The sequence below is a fragment of the Rana temporaria genome, chromosome 1, assembly GCF_905171775.1.
Source record: "Rana temporaria chromosome 1, aRanTem1.1, whole genome shotgun sequence".
NCBI lineage: Eukaryota > Metazoa > Chordata > Amphibia > Anura > Ranidae > Rana > Rana temporaria.
This window is the reverse complement of record NC_053489.1, coordinates 162272332-162285603: the sequence shown is the minus strand read 5'-3', so window position 1 is coordinate 162285603 and position 13272 is coordinate 162272332. Positions and strand designations below refer to the sequence as shown.

Sequence of the window (13272 nt, the reverse complement as noted above, 5' to 3'; positions counted from 1 at the left end):
CCCGAACCTCGTCTTCTGGGGTCCCCCAGCGGCTCTTGCGGTTCCTCTTTGCATCGGTTAAACGCCTTGGAGAAGCGCTCTCCAAGGGGGTTACCTTGGGGGCGCGCTCCCGAGTCCAGCATTTGCGTCCATAGACACAAAATGCCGGACTTGGCCCCGCCCCCAGCGCTTGTTACATGCAATTTGATTGACAGAAGCAGGAGCCAATGGCTGTGCTGCTATCAATCTATCCAGTTAAGAGCCGAGAAACCCCAGGCAGAGAGGAAGAGCGCATCTCCGCCGTGGGAATTACAGGGCTGAGGTCAGTAAAACGGGGGGGGGGGGGGATCTAGGGGGCCGATCACTGTCAGAAGTTTTTTCTCCTTAATGCATAGGATGCATTAAGGTGGAAAAACATGAGGGTTTACAACCCCTTTACCGATGAGTGCGCCTGAGTGCACGTGTGCATTTGCGCATATGCATTCGTAAATGGTTATGTGCTCGTGAACAGGCAACCGCACATCTGTGCCTGCCACCTGTCTGTCTTGAGGCTTCATCTGTACTATGGCTAGTGCCTTCCTGACAACATGTAACATTTTACCATATTATAATACAGGGTTTGACAAATTTGCTTGGAATCTAGGAGCCAGCTAAAAAAGTTAGGAGCCAGAAAACGCGCCCCGTCCCGCCAAGCTCGCGCGCAGAAGCGAACACATACCTGAGTAGCGCCCACATATGAAAGCGGTGTTCAAATCACACATGTGAGGTATCGCCATGATTGGTAGAGCGAGAGCAATAATTCTAGCCCTAGACCTCCTCTAACTCAAAACATGCAACCTGTAGAATTTTTTAAATGTCGCCTATGGAGATTTTAAAGGGTAAAAGTTTGTCGGCATTTCACGAGCGGACGCAATTTTGAAGCGTGACATGTTGGGTATCAATTTACTCAGTGTAAAATTATCTTTCACAATATAAAAAAAAAATTGGGATAACTTTACTGTTGTCTTATTTTTTTATTAAAAAAAGTGCACTTGTAAGACCGCTGCGCAAATGCGGTGTGACAGAAAGTATTGCAACGATCGCCATTTTAATCTCTAGGGTGTTAGAATAAAAAAATATATAATGTTTGGGGGTTCTAATTAGAGGGAAGGAGATGGCAGTGAAAACAGTGAAAAAACACTTTAAGAACTGCTGTTTTACTTGTAATGCGAACGGCCACCACCAGATGGCGCCAGGTCACAGAAGGAAGCTTGGGCCTTCACAAGGCTGCAAAGCTGCGGCCTTAATTACCGGCTGTCATGGGGCCGCCGCGATCGCGCGGCGGGGGAGGTGGGGGCGCACAGAGACACAGGATCCTGTGCCTCCGTGCGCCCCCACTTCCCCTGCCGCGCGATCACAGCGGGCCCGCGCCGGCTGGTAATTGAGGTCGCGGCTTTGCGGCCTTGTAGGCCGCGGCCTCAATTACCGGTGGGCGTGGGCGCCAGGTCACAATTTCTTGTCGCAATTGCGACCGGGCGCCCGAATTCTGTCGAGCCCTGTTATAGTACGGTTTCCCAGCTCTATGTTACTTATTCTGATACCATAAAATATATAATATATTTGGTGCAAATTAATACATTAACATTAACATTTCCTTAAAGAGATCTTGTCATGTTGCCCATATAGAGTTTTTTTGGTAGCCCATCCGCCAGCACTCTGTTCACATATTCTGTTCACTGGTCGAGACACTGACCTCACTGTTGATTTCCTATTTTGATCATTTTAGAAGCAATGATGGCTATCTGTTGGTGATATGTTATTAAAAAAACATATTCTGAACGTAATTCTTTCTAACAGGACTCTTGTGTCTTCACAGGTTATGAAGATACCTCCTAACATGAAGAGACCTATTCTGTCAACCATTTGGACACTTTTCATCTCTACTTTAAGTTTCAGGCTCTTATAGTGTTTACTCAACTAAAATATGGCTTAGAATCTCAACTTCTGTCTTTGAGGGATCATTGCATGTTTAGTGTTTTTCACAGTTTTTTGTACTTGGACCATAATGGGGGGATGCTTCTCCAAACCCAAGCCAGGTAAGAGCCCATTAATATTACATTGCATGTTATATGTCATAAAGCTACACACAACAAACTGGGTCAGACTTAGAAACTCTGCAGGGTGACTGCTGGAAGGAATGTTAATTCTGCACTCTTGCAGGGAGGATTAAAGAACGCTCTAGGTTACAATTAATCCAAGGAAAATTACATTTCAGTTTCTTTCACGTACAGAACGTTCAGCTGAAATGAGCACAGAATGTTTACTATAATAAGCTTGAACTAATATAGCTTGTACGCAGCAAGCCTATGCCCCAATAATGAAAATAATTCCAAATCCCTTTACTCTTGTTACAGCAGGGGGTGGTTTAAGAAGTGCAGATTTTCGACTGTTCATTATAAATATAAAAAATGCAATTATTTATTTGAAAATATAGTTAGATTTTTGGAATTTTCTAAAGAAATGGTTTAATAAGCTTGCATTTGATTTGTAAAAAGTGTATCTTAAAAAGTGCCAACAGAAAGCAGTTTGATTCAATGTTCAATTTCCCCTGCATGCAAAAGGTAATGAAACCTGGTTTGGTTCTTTGAGCAACAAGCCCTGTACACACGGCCGGGAATCCCGTCAGGAAAAAAAACTTGGTTTTCCTGACGGGATTCCTGGCAAGCTTGTTGTGCATACAGACGGCCATTCCAAAGAACTGCTGTTCTTTTGAATGGCAAGAAGGCGGTGACGCCATCGAATACGACGAGACAGCGCTCGTCACATTCGATGCCGTCACCGCCATCTTGCTTCACCCCACACTAAACTTGTATGCTACCGCGCATGCGTCGAAACTCTGCAGTGCACTCCCAGCACAAATACATGTATAAATATATGCAGCCTTGCAGTAGAAGATCCACTTCAGTATACAGTATATGTGTAGAGTTGGTGGCAAGGGGTTAAACTATTTACAAATTCTTAACAAGAAGTAGAAGAGTTTTAAAACATGTCATCCCTGACCTCTCTAGCTGCTTGTAATGTGAAGCTATTACTTCTCAAATTCTTCAAAGATCACAACCATGATACAAGTCAGGTTACAAATGGTTTCTAACAGCTTCAAAAATACCTGCTGTTTGTTCACCCTAGAGTGCTTACAGGCTGCCTGGATTCTGTTGCATTAAAAAGTCATAGAGAATAGGGTAAGGTTTCATGTCAGTGTCTGCCCCCTCCTCCCCCTGCACTGCAAGGGTTAAATGTTTCTTAAGTCTAGTAGGTAGAGGAAAAGTCAAGCTTAACTTATTAATTGAACCCCAGGCTGCTGGTATTCTTTTCTTCTCTCTGACTATCCGGGTTGGATTGTGGACAGGCCCTCACATACTATGCAGCATGCAACCAGTGGCCAGAGCACTTTAGGGAAGAGGCTGTAGGGGAATGGTCACATAGTATGGAGGAAGGCTTCTAGAGTGAGGATTAAGGTAGGTATTACAGCATATTCTTCAACCTTTAGATCTGATAGGCCTTTAACCCTTGCAGTCTGGGAAGGCCCTACTGCAAAATTGTTTGTCTAGTGCCTGAAGTTGGACTTTAATTTCTTCACAATGCTTATAGATACAAAGATCAATGAGGGCTTGTTTTAGACCACTTTTACTGCTTATTCAAGATATGTAAACATATATGGAGGTTGATTTACTAAAACTGGAGAGTGCAAAATCTGGTGCAGCTCTGCATAGCAACCATTCAGCCTCCAGATTTTATTGTCAAAGCTTAACTGAACCAGCTGAAGTTCGAAGCTGATTGGCTACCATGCACAGCTGCACCAGATTTTGCACTCTCCAGTTTTTGTAAATCAACCCCATAGTGTGTGTAGCGGTACCCCCGTAGGGTTTGCTGAGAAATGTGGTTTGTCTGTCACCCTGCCCAGCCCTGCATTTACTCTCCGGCACTCCTAGACAAAAAGCAGTCAATGAACTTTGAACTTTCAATCACTCCTCACTCCACCAGCACATCACTTGCTGCACACTGTTACTCCTAGTCACCTCCAGAACATCACTTAATTCCCCAGGAAAAGCTAGCACTATTTGTTGGTTAGGCCTTTCACTGACTTAGCCAGGCCTCAGCAAATGCCCTTTGCAGGCTGGGACTGCGGGCCCCAATGGTGTAGCAGTATAGTCCTTGTGCTAGCTGCCCTAATATGTCTACCGATCCCAGTTAGCCCTCTTCAGGCCCTGCCAGCCCTCCTGGCTGCAGCTGCCTCTTTTCACTGTCCCTTTCTCCACAGTCCACACTTCTGGTTCTGCACCCACATCAGACTGCAAGCTCCCAGTCCTCCTGACTGTGTGTCAGAAACCATGAATCAGACAGAGACAAAAGTACAGTTAAATCACACTTGTTTAATAATAAAAATAAAAAGGTAAACAGAGTAAGGGTAGTCAAAACATAGCCAGAGTTCAGTAACCGGAATGGGTAATCGGCCAAGCCAATGTCCAAGAGCCAGCGATAAAGGTAGTAGTACAGCAAGCAGAATCTGTAGACAGAGGGGACATCAGTCAAGCAGGTCTTCAAGAGGAACGCAGGAGAAAGTCTCTTGTGATGTTAACACAGGCGAAGGCAAAGAGCAAATGAACTGGAAGGCTTTAAGTAGGCAAAGCTTTTAGGGTGTATGGAGGACCACAGAGTTCCACCAGGAGCCCTGGAAGGTGTGTTGAGGTGCCTATTCCAAGCACTCAAGCTAATAGCACAGAGATGGCAAGCGCATGCCCCTCCATCGGTTAAAAACTGGGCTGAAACCATTAATGCAATGATCTGGAGTGAGAGGGTGACTTTTATTAAGCAAGGCAACTATAAGAGATTCGAAAGAGTGTGGGGGGCCTGGTTGAGGGAAATGGGATACCCCCTATAGAGGCTACCTCTCTACGTGGCCTGGAATCTCCCCCCTCCCCCCTGGAATCAGAAATCCTCCTTATAACCAGTAACTAATAACAGGGAGGACTGGATTTTTCAATGATTGATTTTTGTTTCCCTGGTCTCCCCCTTTCTTCTTTTCTCTTTTAGTCTCCTCTCCCTATATGAAATGCACTAATGATAGTTCAGACTAAGGTATTTGCTCCTACTCGGGGTAACATAAAAAGATGCATAATAGTGACACAGGGTGGGTAGGGAAGGGCGGAGAGGGGGAGGTGGAGGGAGGGATGGGTGGGATATGTTAATCCACTGTATGTGTACAATCCGCTGTCTGTGTTTATATATTTGGAATATATATTTTATATCTCCTGTAAGATAACCTGTGCTGACAAACATCGTAAAATAATAAAGAAAAATTAAGATAAAAAAAAAAGTAGGCAGAGTTGACGAGCAGGATCATCAACAGGTGGATCACTGTAGAGAGATAGGAGCTTGCAATTAGCTGACAGCTGAGCTGCCAGCACAGAGAAGGAAGGGCTGAGCCCAGCCCTGACACTGTGCTTCACTCACCAGCCCTCCTGGCTGCGTCCAGTTGTCCTCCCAGGAGTTTCTTAGCAGTGCGCTCTCCCGCTGTCCTCTCCTTGCTCTCTTGTGTCTCTGGTCCAGGACCTCTTCATGTGTTCTTGAAAGTGGTAGCAACTGCACCCAAGCCCAGGCCCAATGTCACATCCCCCCCCCCAGACTGGGGAGCGCCCTTTAAGGCCCTGACAGCCTCCGTACCCTTTCACTCCAGCTCCTCCACCCATCTGGGCTGACCCTAGGTATTTAAGGAGGCTTTCCCCTGCCAAGCAAGGTTGGGGATTGGTCAGGGCTTCCTAAAACATCCCCAGGCAGCTCCACCTCTCCTCTCCTCCTCTCTTTCCAGAACTTTATAGCAAACTCTAGAAAGAAGAGGGAGGTCTCAGTGATGCTGTCTGTGAGTCAACAGTTGCTACCCTGAACCACTCCCACCCCAGATCAGATCAAATAAAGAATGTACCTGTTCTACAAAAGATCCTAACTCTAGCACCTACCCACCTAGGGGGTGCTACATGATGAGAGTAGAGGTTTGCTATAACCTTTTTTTACTACAGAGCTGCTTTAACTCTTTTGCTGCCACCGAGGAAAGGCATGCTTTGTCAGCATCACTGACCTATAAACAGGCTCCTGGCTGGGGATATGGGGGTATGGGGATATTAAATATAATGATAATATTTGGTATAGGAATTCATTTTTATTTTTAAAAATGTTCTCTATATTGACCTACAGACAATCTGTTCATTAAAAGCAACACAAAACAAACTATAACACTGTCAAGAGTTCTTTCTTATTTAACCACTTCCTTACTGGGCACATATACCCCTTCCTGACCAGGTGAAATTTCAGCTTCCGGCACTGCGTCGCTTTAACTGACAATTGCGCAGTCATGCGACGTGGCTCCCAAACAAAATTGACGTCCTTTTTTTCCCACAAATAGAGCTTTATTTTGGTGGTATTTGATCACCTCTGCGGTTTTTATTTTTTGCGCTATAAACAAAAATAGAGCGACAATTTTGAAAAAAAAACAATATTTTTTACTTGTTACTATAATAAATTGCCCAATTTTTTTTTAAAAAATAATTTTTTCTCAGTCTAGGCGATACGTATTATTCTACATATTTTTGTTAAAAAAATAAAAAAATAAAAAAAATCGCAAGAAGCGTCTGGTTTGCGCAAAAGTTATTGCGCTTACAAAATAGGGGACAGAATTATTATTTTTTTTTTTTTTTTTTTACTACTAATGGCGGCGATCAGCATTTTTTTTTCGTGACTGCGACATTATGGCGGAGACATCGGACACTTTTGAGACATTTTTGGCGCCATTCACATTTATACAGCGATCAGTGCAATAAATATGCACTAATTACTGTATAAATGTGACTGGCATTGAAGGGGTTAACACTAGGGGGTGAGGAAGGGGTTAATGTGTACCCTGAATTGTGTTACTAACTGTGGGGGAAGGGGGGTGACTGGGGGAGGTGACCGATGCTGTGTCCCTATGTACAAGGGACACAGATCGGTCTCCTCTCTCCCCTGACAGGACGTACACACAGAGCTCCACGTCTTGTCCCTGTAGCCGCCGATCGCGAGTCCCTGGCGGACATCGCGGCCACCAGGCACTCGCATAGGCATCTCAGCGATGCGGCGAGCGCGCCTCCGCCGGACGGGCCCGCGCCGCTGGCTGCGCGCGCAGGCCGTAAAAACACGGCCACCCAGAGATGTAGAGCCACCCTGCGGCCGTATAAAGTCGTACGGCCGTCGGGAAGTGGTTAACAAAAGCTGATGCCGCAGCTATTTAAACATCCTTGACAGTATTATACATTTTTACAAACCTTTACAAATATGAAAAAGTACATAAAGTTATATGAAATAAAAACAATATATGCTAAATATTAATATGAATAAAGTGTGATTCTGCGCAACATATCACGCTAGTAAATTAGTGATATCACATAAAATGATGAGTGTAAGAGCTGACAAATTTCAGCATGAGCTATCAAAGTAGTGGAGAAATAAAATAAAATAGTGAGTCCAAGAATAAAATATATTAGTGAGTCCAAAAATATATATAAATACTCAAAGAGTAAATATGCAAAGATATGAATAATTGTGGACAAAGGTATGGAATAGAAAAGTTCAATCCCAAAGTGCAAACATAAATAAGCTGTCCGGACAGAAGTATTAAATGCACTGGATAAAGGTGAGCACCAGCTCTATAATGTGAATGCACAGCCGTGCAATGAAAGATGAACCAGATCCCTGGCTGAGCTCCCGGGACTCTTACCTCTCAGCCCTCCTTAATGGGCAATAGTATACAGGTCACTCGCAGCCTTCTATGGGTGGTCACTGATGCTTCCTCTCTCGATCTAATGGATCCTCCCTCTAATGGGATAAATGCTCCTCAGTGCCGGATGGATAATGTGGGTAAAAAGAGAAAGAGGGGACTCCCATAGTGAGGTAACTAGACGAAGACACGTGGTGTCGTAACGCGTAGGGATTGGAGGACGTACACCCGGAGTGACGTAAGCTGGCGATCCAAACGCCGCTTGTTGATTTCCTCGTTGCACATTGTTTTTATTGTAATATAAGCGCAGGTTATTCCCAATAAATTTTTTTCCTGCACCAAACGTTACCTCACTCTCTCTTTTTACCCACATTATCCATCCGGCACTGAGGAGCATTTATCCCATTAGAGGGAGGATCCATTAGATCGAGAGAGGAAGCATCAGTGACCACCCATAGAAGGCTGCGAGTGACCTGTATACTATTGCCCATTAAGGAGGGCTGAGAGGTAAGAGTCCCGGGAGCTCAGCCAGGGATCTGGTTCATCTTTCATTGCACGGCTGTGCATTCACATTATAGAGCTGGTGCTCACCTTTATCCAGTGCATTTAATACTTCTGTCCGGACAGCTTATTTATGTTTGCACTTTGGGATTGAACTTTTCTATTCCATACCTGTGTCCACAATTATTCATATCTTTGCATATTTACTCTTTGAGTATTTATATATATTTTTGGACTCACTAATATATTTTATTCTTGGACTCACTATTTTATTTTATTTCTCCACTACTTTGATAGCTCATGCTGAAATTTGTCAGCTCTTACACTCATCATTTTATGTGATATCACTAATTTACTAGCGTGATATGTTGCGCAGAATCACACTTTATTCATATTCCTGTTTTATGTCATGTATACATAACTAGGTTTTTGTCACGGAACCATGAACCAGACGTACAACAAGAGATAAGTGAAAATAAGAAGGCTTTATTGAAAATCAAGCTGTAAAGCAAAAGTCCAAACGGATGGTTAAACAGAGTCTTGCGAAGCCAGAGGTCAGGAACCAGAAGGGTAGTCGGACGAAGCCAGGATCAGGAACCAGCAGGGAAGTCAGACGAAGCCAGGAACAGGAACCAGCAGGGAAGTCAGACGAAGCCAGGATCGGAACCAGAAGCAGCAGCAGTCTTAGAAGCATGTGAACACAGGAGGACCAAGCAAGGAACTGAAGCCACAGAGCTCCTATATATATGAGCCAGGCATCCAGCTCCTCCCAGTGGGAAGGAGGAGCCGCAGGGTGGGAGGCTACAAGAGTCCCAGAAACCAAGATGGCCGCCAGCACATGTCAAACGAAGGAGACAGGAGAGAGGTAAGACCATGACAGTACCTCCCCCTCAAGGGCCCCTCCTCCGCGGTGCAAAAAAAACGGTTTCTGAGGGAAACGTGCGTGGAAGGCTCGGAGCAAGGCAGGAGCATGGACATCTGCGGAGGGAACCCAGGAACGCTCCTCTGGACCGTAACCACGCCAGTGGACCAAAAACTGCACCCGACCGTGGACCAGGCGTGAGTCCAGGATATTGCTCACCTCATACTCCTCATGATTGCCCACTTGGACCGGACGAGGCCGAGGAACCGAGGAAGTGAAGCGATTGCACACCAGTGGCTTCAACAGGGAGACATGAAACACGTTGGAGATCCGCATGCCAGGAGGAAGCGCAAGGGCATAGGCTACCGGGTTTACCCTGCGAAGCACTCGGAAGGGACCAACAAAGCGAGGAGCCAGCTTGGGAGTGGGCACTCGAAGGTTGAGGTTGCGAGTGGACAACCATACACGGTCTCCGACCTGGTAGGAAGGAGCAGGCGCTCGTCTGCGATCAGCCTGGAGTTTCTGGCGCTGCGCAGAGACCTCAAGGGACTTCTGGATCTGTACCCAAGAGGCGCGTAGGACGGAAAGGTGATCCTCCACAGCCGGAATATCCTGGGGAGAGAATGCCTCCGGTAACACGGCAGGTTGGAACCCATAATTGGCCATGAAGGGAGACGTCCCAGAGGAAGAGTTCACCGCCGTGTTCCTGGCAAACTCAGCCCAAGGCAGGAGGTCAACCCAATTGTCCTGGTGATCGGAGACATAGCAACGAAGGAATTGCTCCAAGGCCTGATTGGATCGTTCTGCGGCCCCATTGGACTGAGGGTGGTAGGCCGAGGAGAAGGAGAGATGAATCCCCAACTGGGAGCAAAAGGCGCGCAAGAACCTGGACACAAACTGACTCCCCCGATCCGACACTATCTCCTTGGGCAAACCGTGCAACCGAAAGACCTCCCAGGCAAAAATCGTGGCCAATTCTTGTGCAGAGGGTAACTTCTTGAGAGGAACACAGTGGCACATTTTGGAAAACCGATCCACAATCATGAGAATGACCGTATGGCCTCGGGATGCAGGGAGGTCCACAATGAAATCCATCCCCAGGTGTGACCATGGGCGCTCCCCGGTGGCTATGGGTTGCAGCAGGCCCAACGGAAGGTGCCGAGGGGACTTACTCTGGGCACAAACGGAGCATGCCGCTACATATGCGGCGATGTCGGAACGTAGGGAAGGCCACCAGAACAGACGTGAAACAGCCCAGGACAGCTGATTCTTACCAGGATGCCCCGCGGTCTTGGAGTTATGGTAGGTTCGCAACAACCGAGTGCGCAACTCCTCAGGCACAAAACATCTGCCGTTGGGTCTCCCAGAGGGAGCACCAGATTGAGCCGCCAAAATCTGCTCACCAAGGGGAGAGGTCAGGCTGGTGCGAATGGCGGCCAGGATCTGATTTGGAGGTATGACCGAAGTCGGTATAGATTCCTCCCTGGACAGCTCGGAGTACTGCCGTGATAAAGCATCCGCCCTGATGTTCTTGGAACCGGGTAGGTAGGAGACCACGTAATTAAAACGTGACAAGAACAGAGCCCATCTGGCCTGACGTGGTGTCAATCTCTTGGCCTCAGAAAGGTAGGTCAGATTCTTGTGGTCCGTCAGGATGAGAACCGGAACCACGGAGCCCTCGAGCAAGTGCCTCCACTCTTTGAGAGCCTGCACTATGGCCAATAACTCCCTGTCACCAATCTGATAGTTGCACTCCGCGGGTGACAGTTTCCGGGAGTAAAACCCACAAGGAAGCAGCGGACCCTCTGGTGTTCTACGCTGAGACAGAAGGGCGCCTACTCCCGTCTCAGATGCGTCCACCTCGAGGACAAAGGGCAACCCAGGGTTGGTATGAGACAGAATCGGGGCCGACACAAAGGCGGATTTTAGGGCCTCAAAAGCCCGGATGGCCTCGAGCGGCCAGACCTGGGAATTACTGCCCTTCCTGGTCAGATCCGTGAGAGGCTTGGCCAGCATGGAGAAGTCCCTGATGAACTTCCGATAATAATTGGCGAAGCCCAAAAAGCGCTGCAAGGAACGAAGACCACTGGGCTGAGGCCACTGTAAGACAGCCGAAACCTTCTCAGGGTCCATGGAGAACCCCTCAGCGGAAATGATGTAACCTAAGAAGGTTACCTGGGATCGGTGAAATTCGCATTTCTCAAGCTTACCGAACAGCTTGTTCTCTCGTAACCGTTGCAACACTCGCTTGACATCCAGAATGTGGGCCTCCATGGATTCAGAGTATACCAAGATGTCATCCAAATAGACCACCACACACTGCTGCAACAGGTCACGGAAAACATCGTTGATGAATTCCTGAAAGACTGCGGGCGCATTGCACAACCCAAAGGGCATAACCAAGGATTCATAATGACCGGTCCTGGTGTTAAACGCGGTCTTCCACTCATCGCCCGCCTTGATCCTTACCAGGTTATATGCCGCCCTCAAGTCGAGTTTGGTAAAGACCGTGGCCCCCTTAAGGCGATCGAACAGCTCGGAAATCAAGGGTATCGGGTAAGCGTTCTTGATCGTGATGCGATTAAGGCCCCTGTAATCGATGCAAGGCCTCAACTCACCGCCCTTCTTTTTCACAAAGAAAAATCCAGCCCCTGCCGGGGACGAGGATTTGCGAATGTGACCACGGGACAGCGCCTCCATCACGTACTCCTCCATGGCCTCATTCTCCGCAACCGACAGTGGATAGACCCTGCTGCGAGGAGGAACGGCACCAGGTTGTAACTCTATGGCACAATCGTATGGGCGGTGCGGAGGTAGGGCAACTGCGCGCACCTTATCGAATACATCCCGGTACTCCTCGTATTCAGGAGGCAACAGAGAGTCCAAGGAAGTACACAGCAACCTGACAGGCCCATGGATGCAACTAGCCCCACACTGTGGTGACCATGAGAGGATCTCGGCCGATCTCCAGTCGAAAGTCGGATTATGCTTCTGGAGCCAGGGGTACCCCAAGACCACCGAGTAGTGTGGAGACGAAATAACCTGGAAGCAGACTGACTCTCTGTGAACGGCACCAATGGCTATCCCCACTGGAAGGGTCTCATGAGTCACGTGTGACGGCTGGAGGGGTCTGCCGTCTATCGCCTCTAGAGCCAGCGGGGAACCTCGAGCCTGCAGAGGAATGGAATTGGCGGCAGCGAACTCACTATCAATGAAAAAACCACCAGCACCAGAGTCCACCAACGCCTGGGTCGTCACCGAGCCCCCGACCCAGGAGAGGACAACAGTGATCAGTGGTTTATCAACACGGGAAACCGGGGACGAGGAGACTCCACCCAAGATCTGCCCCCGACAGGATCTCAGGTGCGAGCGTTTCCCGGACGGTTCGGACATGCCAACCGAAAATGCCCACCGAGACCACAGTACGTGCATCGGCCCTCGCGTCTCCGGAGTACAATCTCCCCCTCGGACAGGCGAGCAAACCCCAGCTGCATGGGTTCACCCCCAGACAAGTCAACCCCAGGAGGCGTGGGAGGAGAGGGAGGCACGGGTGGGACAGCAAACGTAGGCGCCAAACTGTTAGGAGGCCTCCGCAGGCTCTCCTTAAAGGAAGGTCTCTCCCTGAGTCTGGTGTCAATCAAAATCAGGAAAGAAATAAGAGCCTCGAGCTCCACTGGTAGGTCCTTAGCTGCAACCTCATCCTTCAAGGCATCCGAGAGACCATGAGAGAAAGCAGCGACCAGAGCCTCATTATTCCAGCCCACCTCTGCTGCCAGGGTACGAAACTCAATGGCGTATTCGGCTACGGATCGTGAACCCTGTCTGACGGACATAAGGAGCTTCGCAGCAGAGGCGGCGCGAGCCGGCACATCGAATACCTTCCGAAGAGAAGCAACAAAACCGGAAAACTCGGCAACCACCGGATTGTTGTTCTCCCATAAAGGGCTGGCCCAGGCCAAGGCCTTGTCCGAGAGCAGCGAGATCAAGAAGCCCACCTTTGATCTCTCAGTGGGAAAGGCATGTGGCAGCAACTCGAAATAAATGCCCACTTGGTTAAGGAAACCTCGGCACTGAGTTGGCTCTCCCCCAAATCGCTGTGGAAGGGGGGCAGAACCGGTCATACCCCGAAACACTGCAGGCGCAACAA

The 13272-nt window shown here is 48.1% G+C and overlaps 1 protein-coding gene across 4 annotated transcripts in view; it reads left to right on the top strand.

The window, feature by feature from the left end:
- Positions 1–13272, top strand: part of AIFM3 (apoptosis inducing factor mitochondria associated 3) — a 130386-nt gene that overhangs the window by 35818 nt on the left and 81296 nt on the right. For all 4 annotated transcript variants that reach the window (XM_040345119.1, XM_040345110.1, XM_040345102.1 and 1 more), the window contains exon 2: positions 1835–2054. In XM_040345119.1, coding sequence (XP_040201053.1) covers positions 2024–2054 — 31 coding nt within the window. In that variant the 5' untranslated portion in view covers positions 1835–2023. The remainder of the gene's footprint in view (positions 1–1834; positions 2055–13272) is intronic.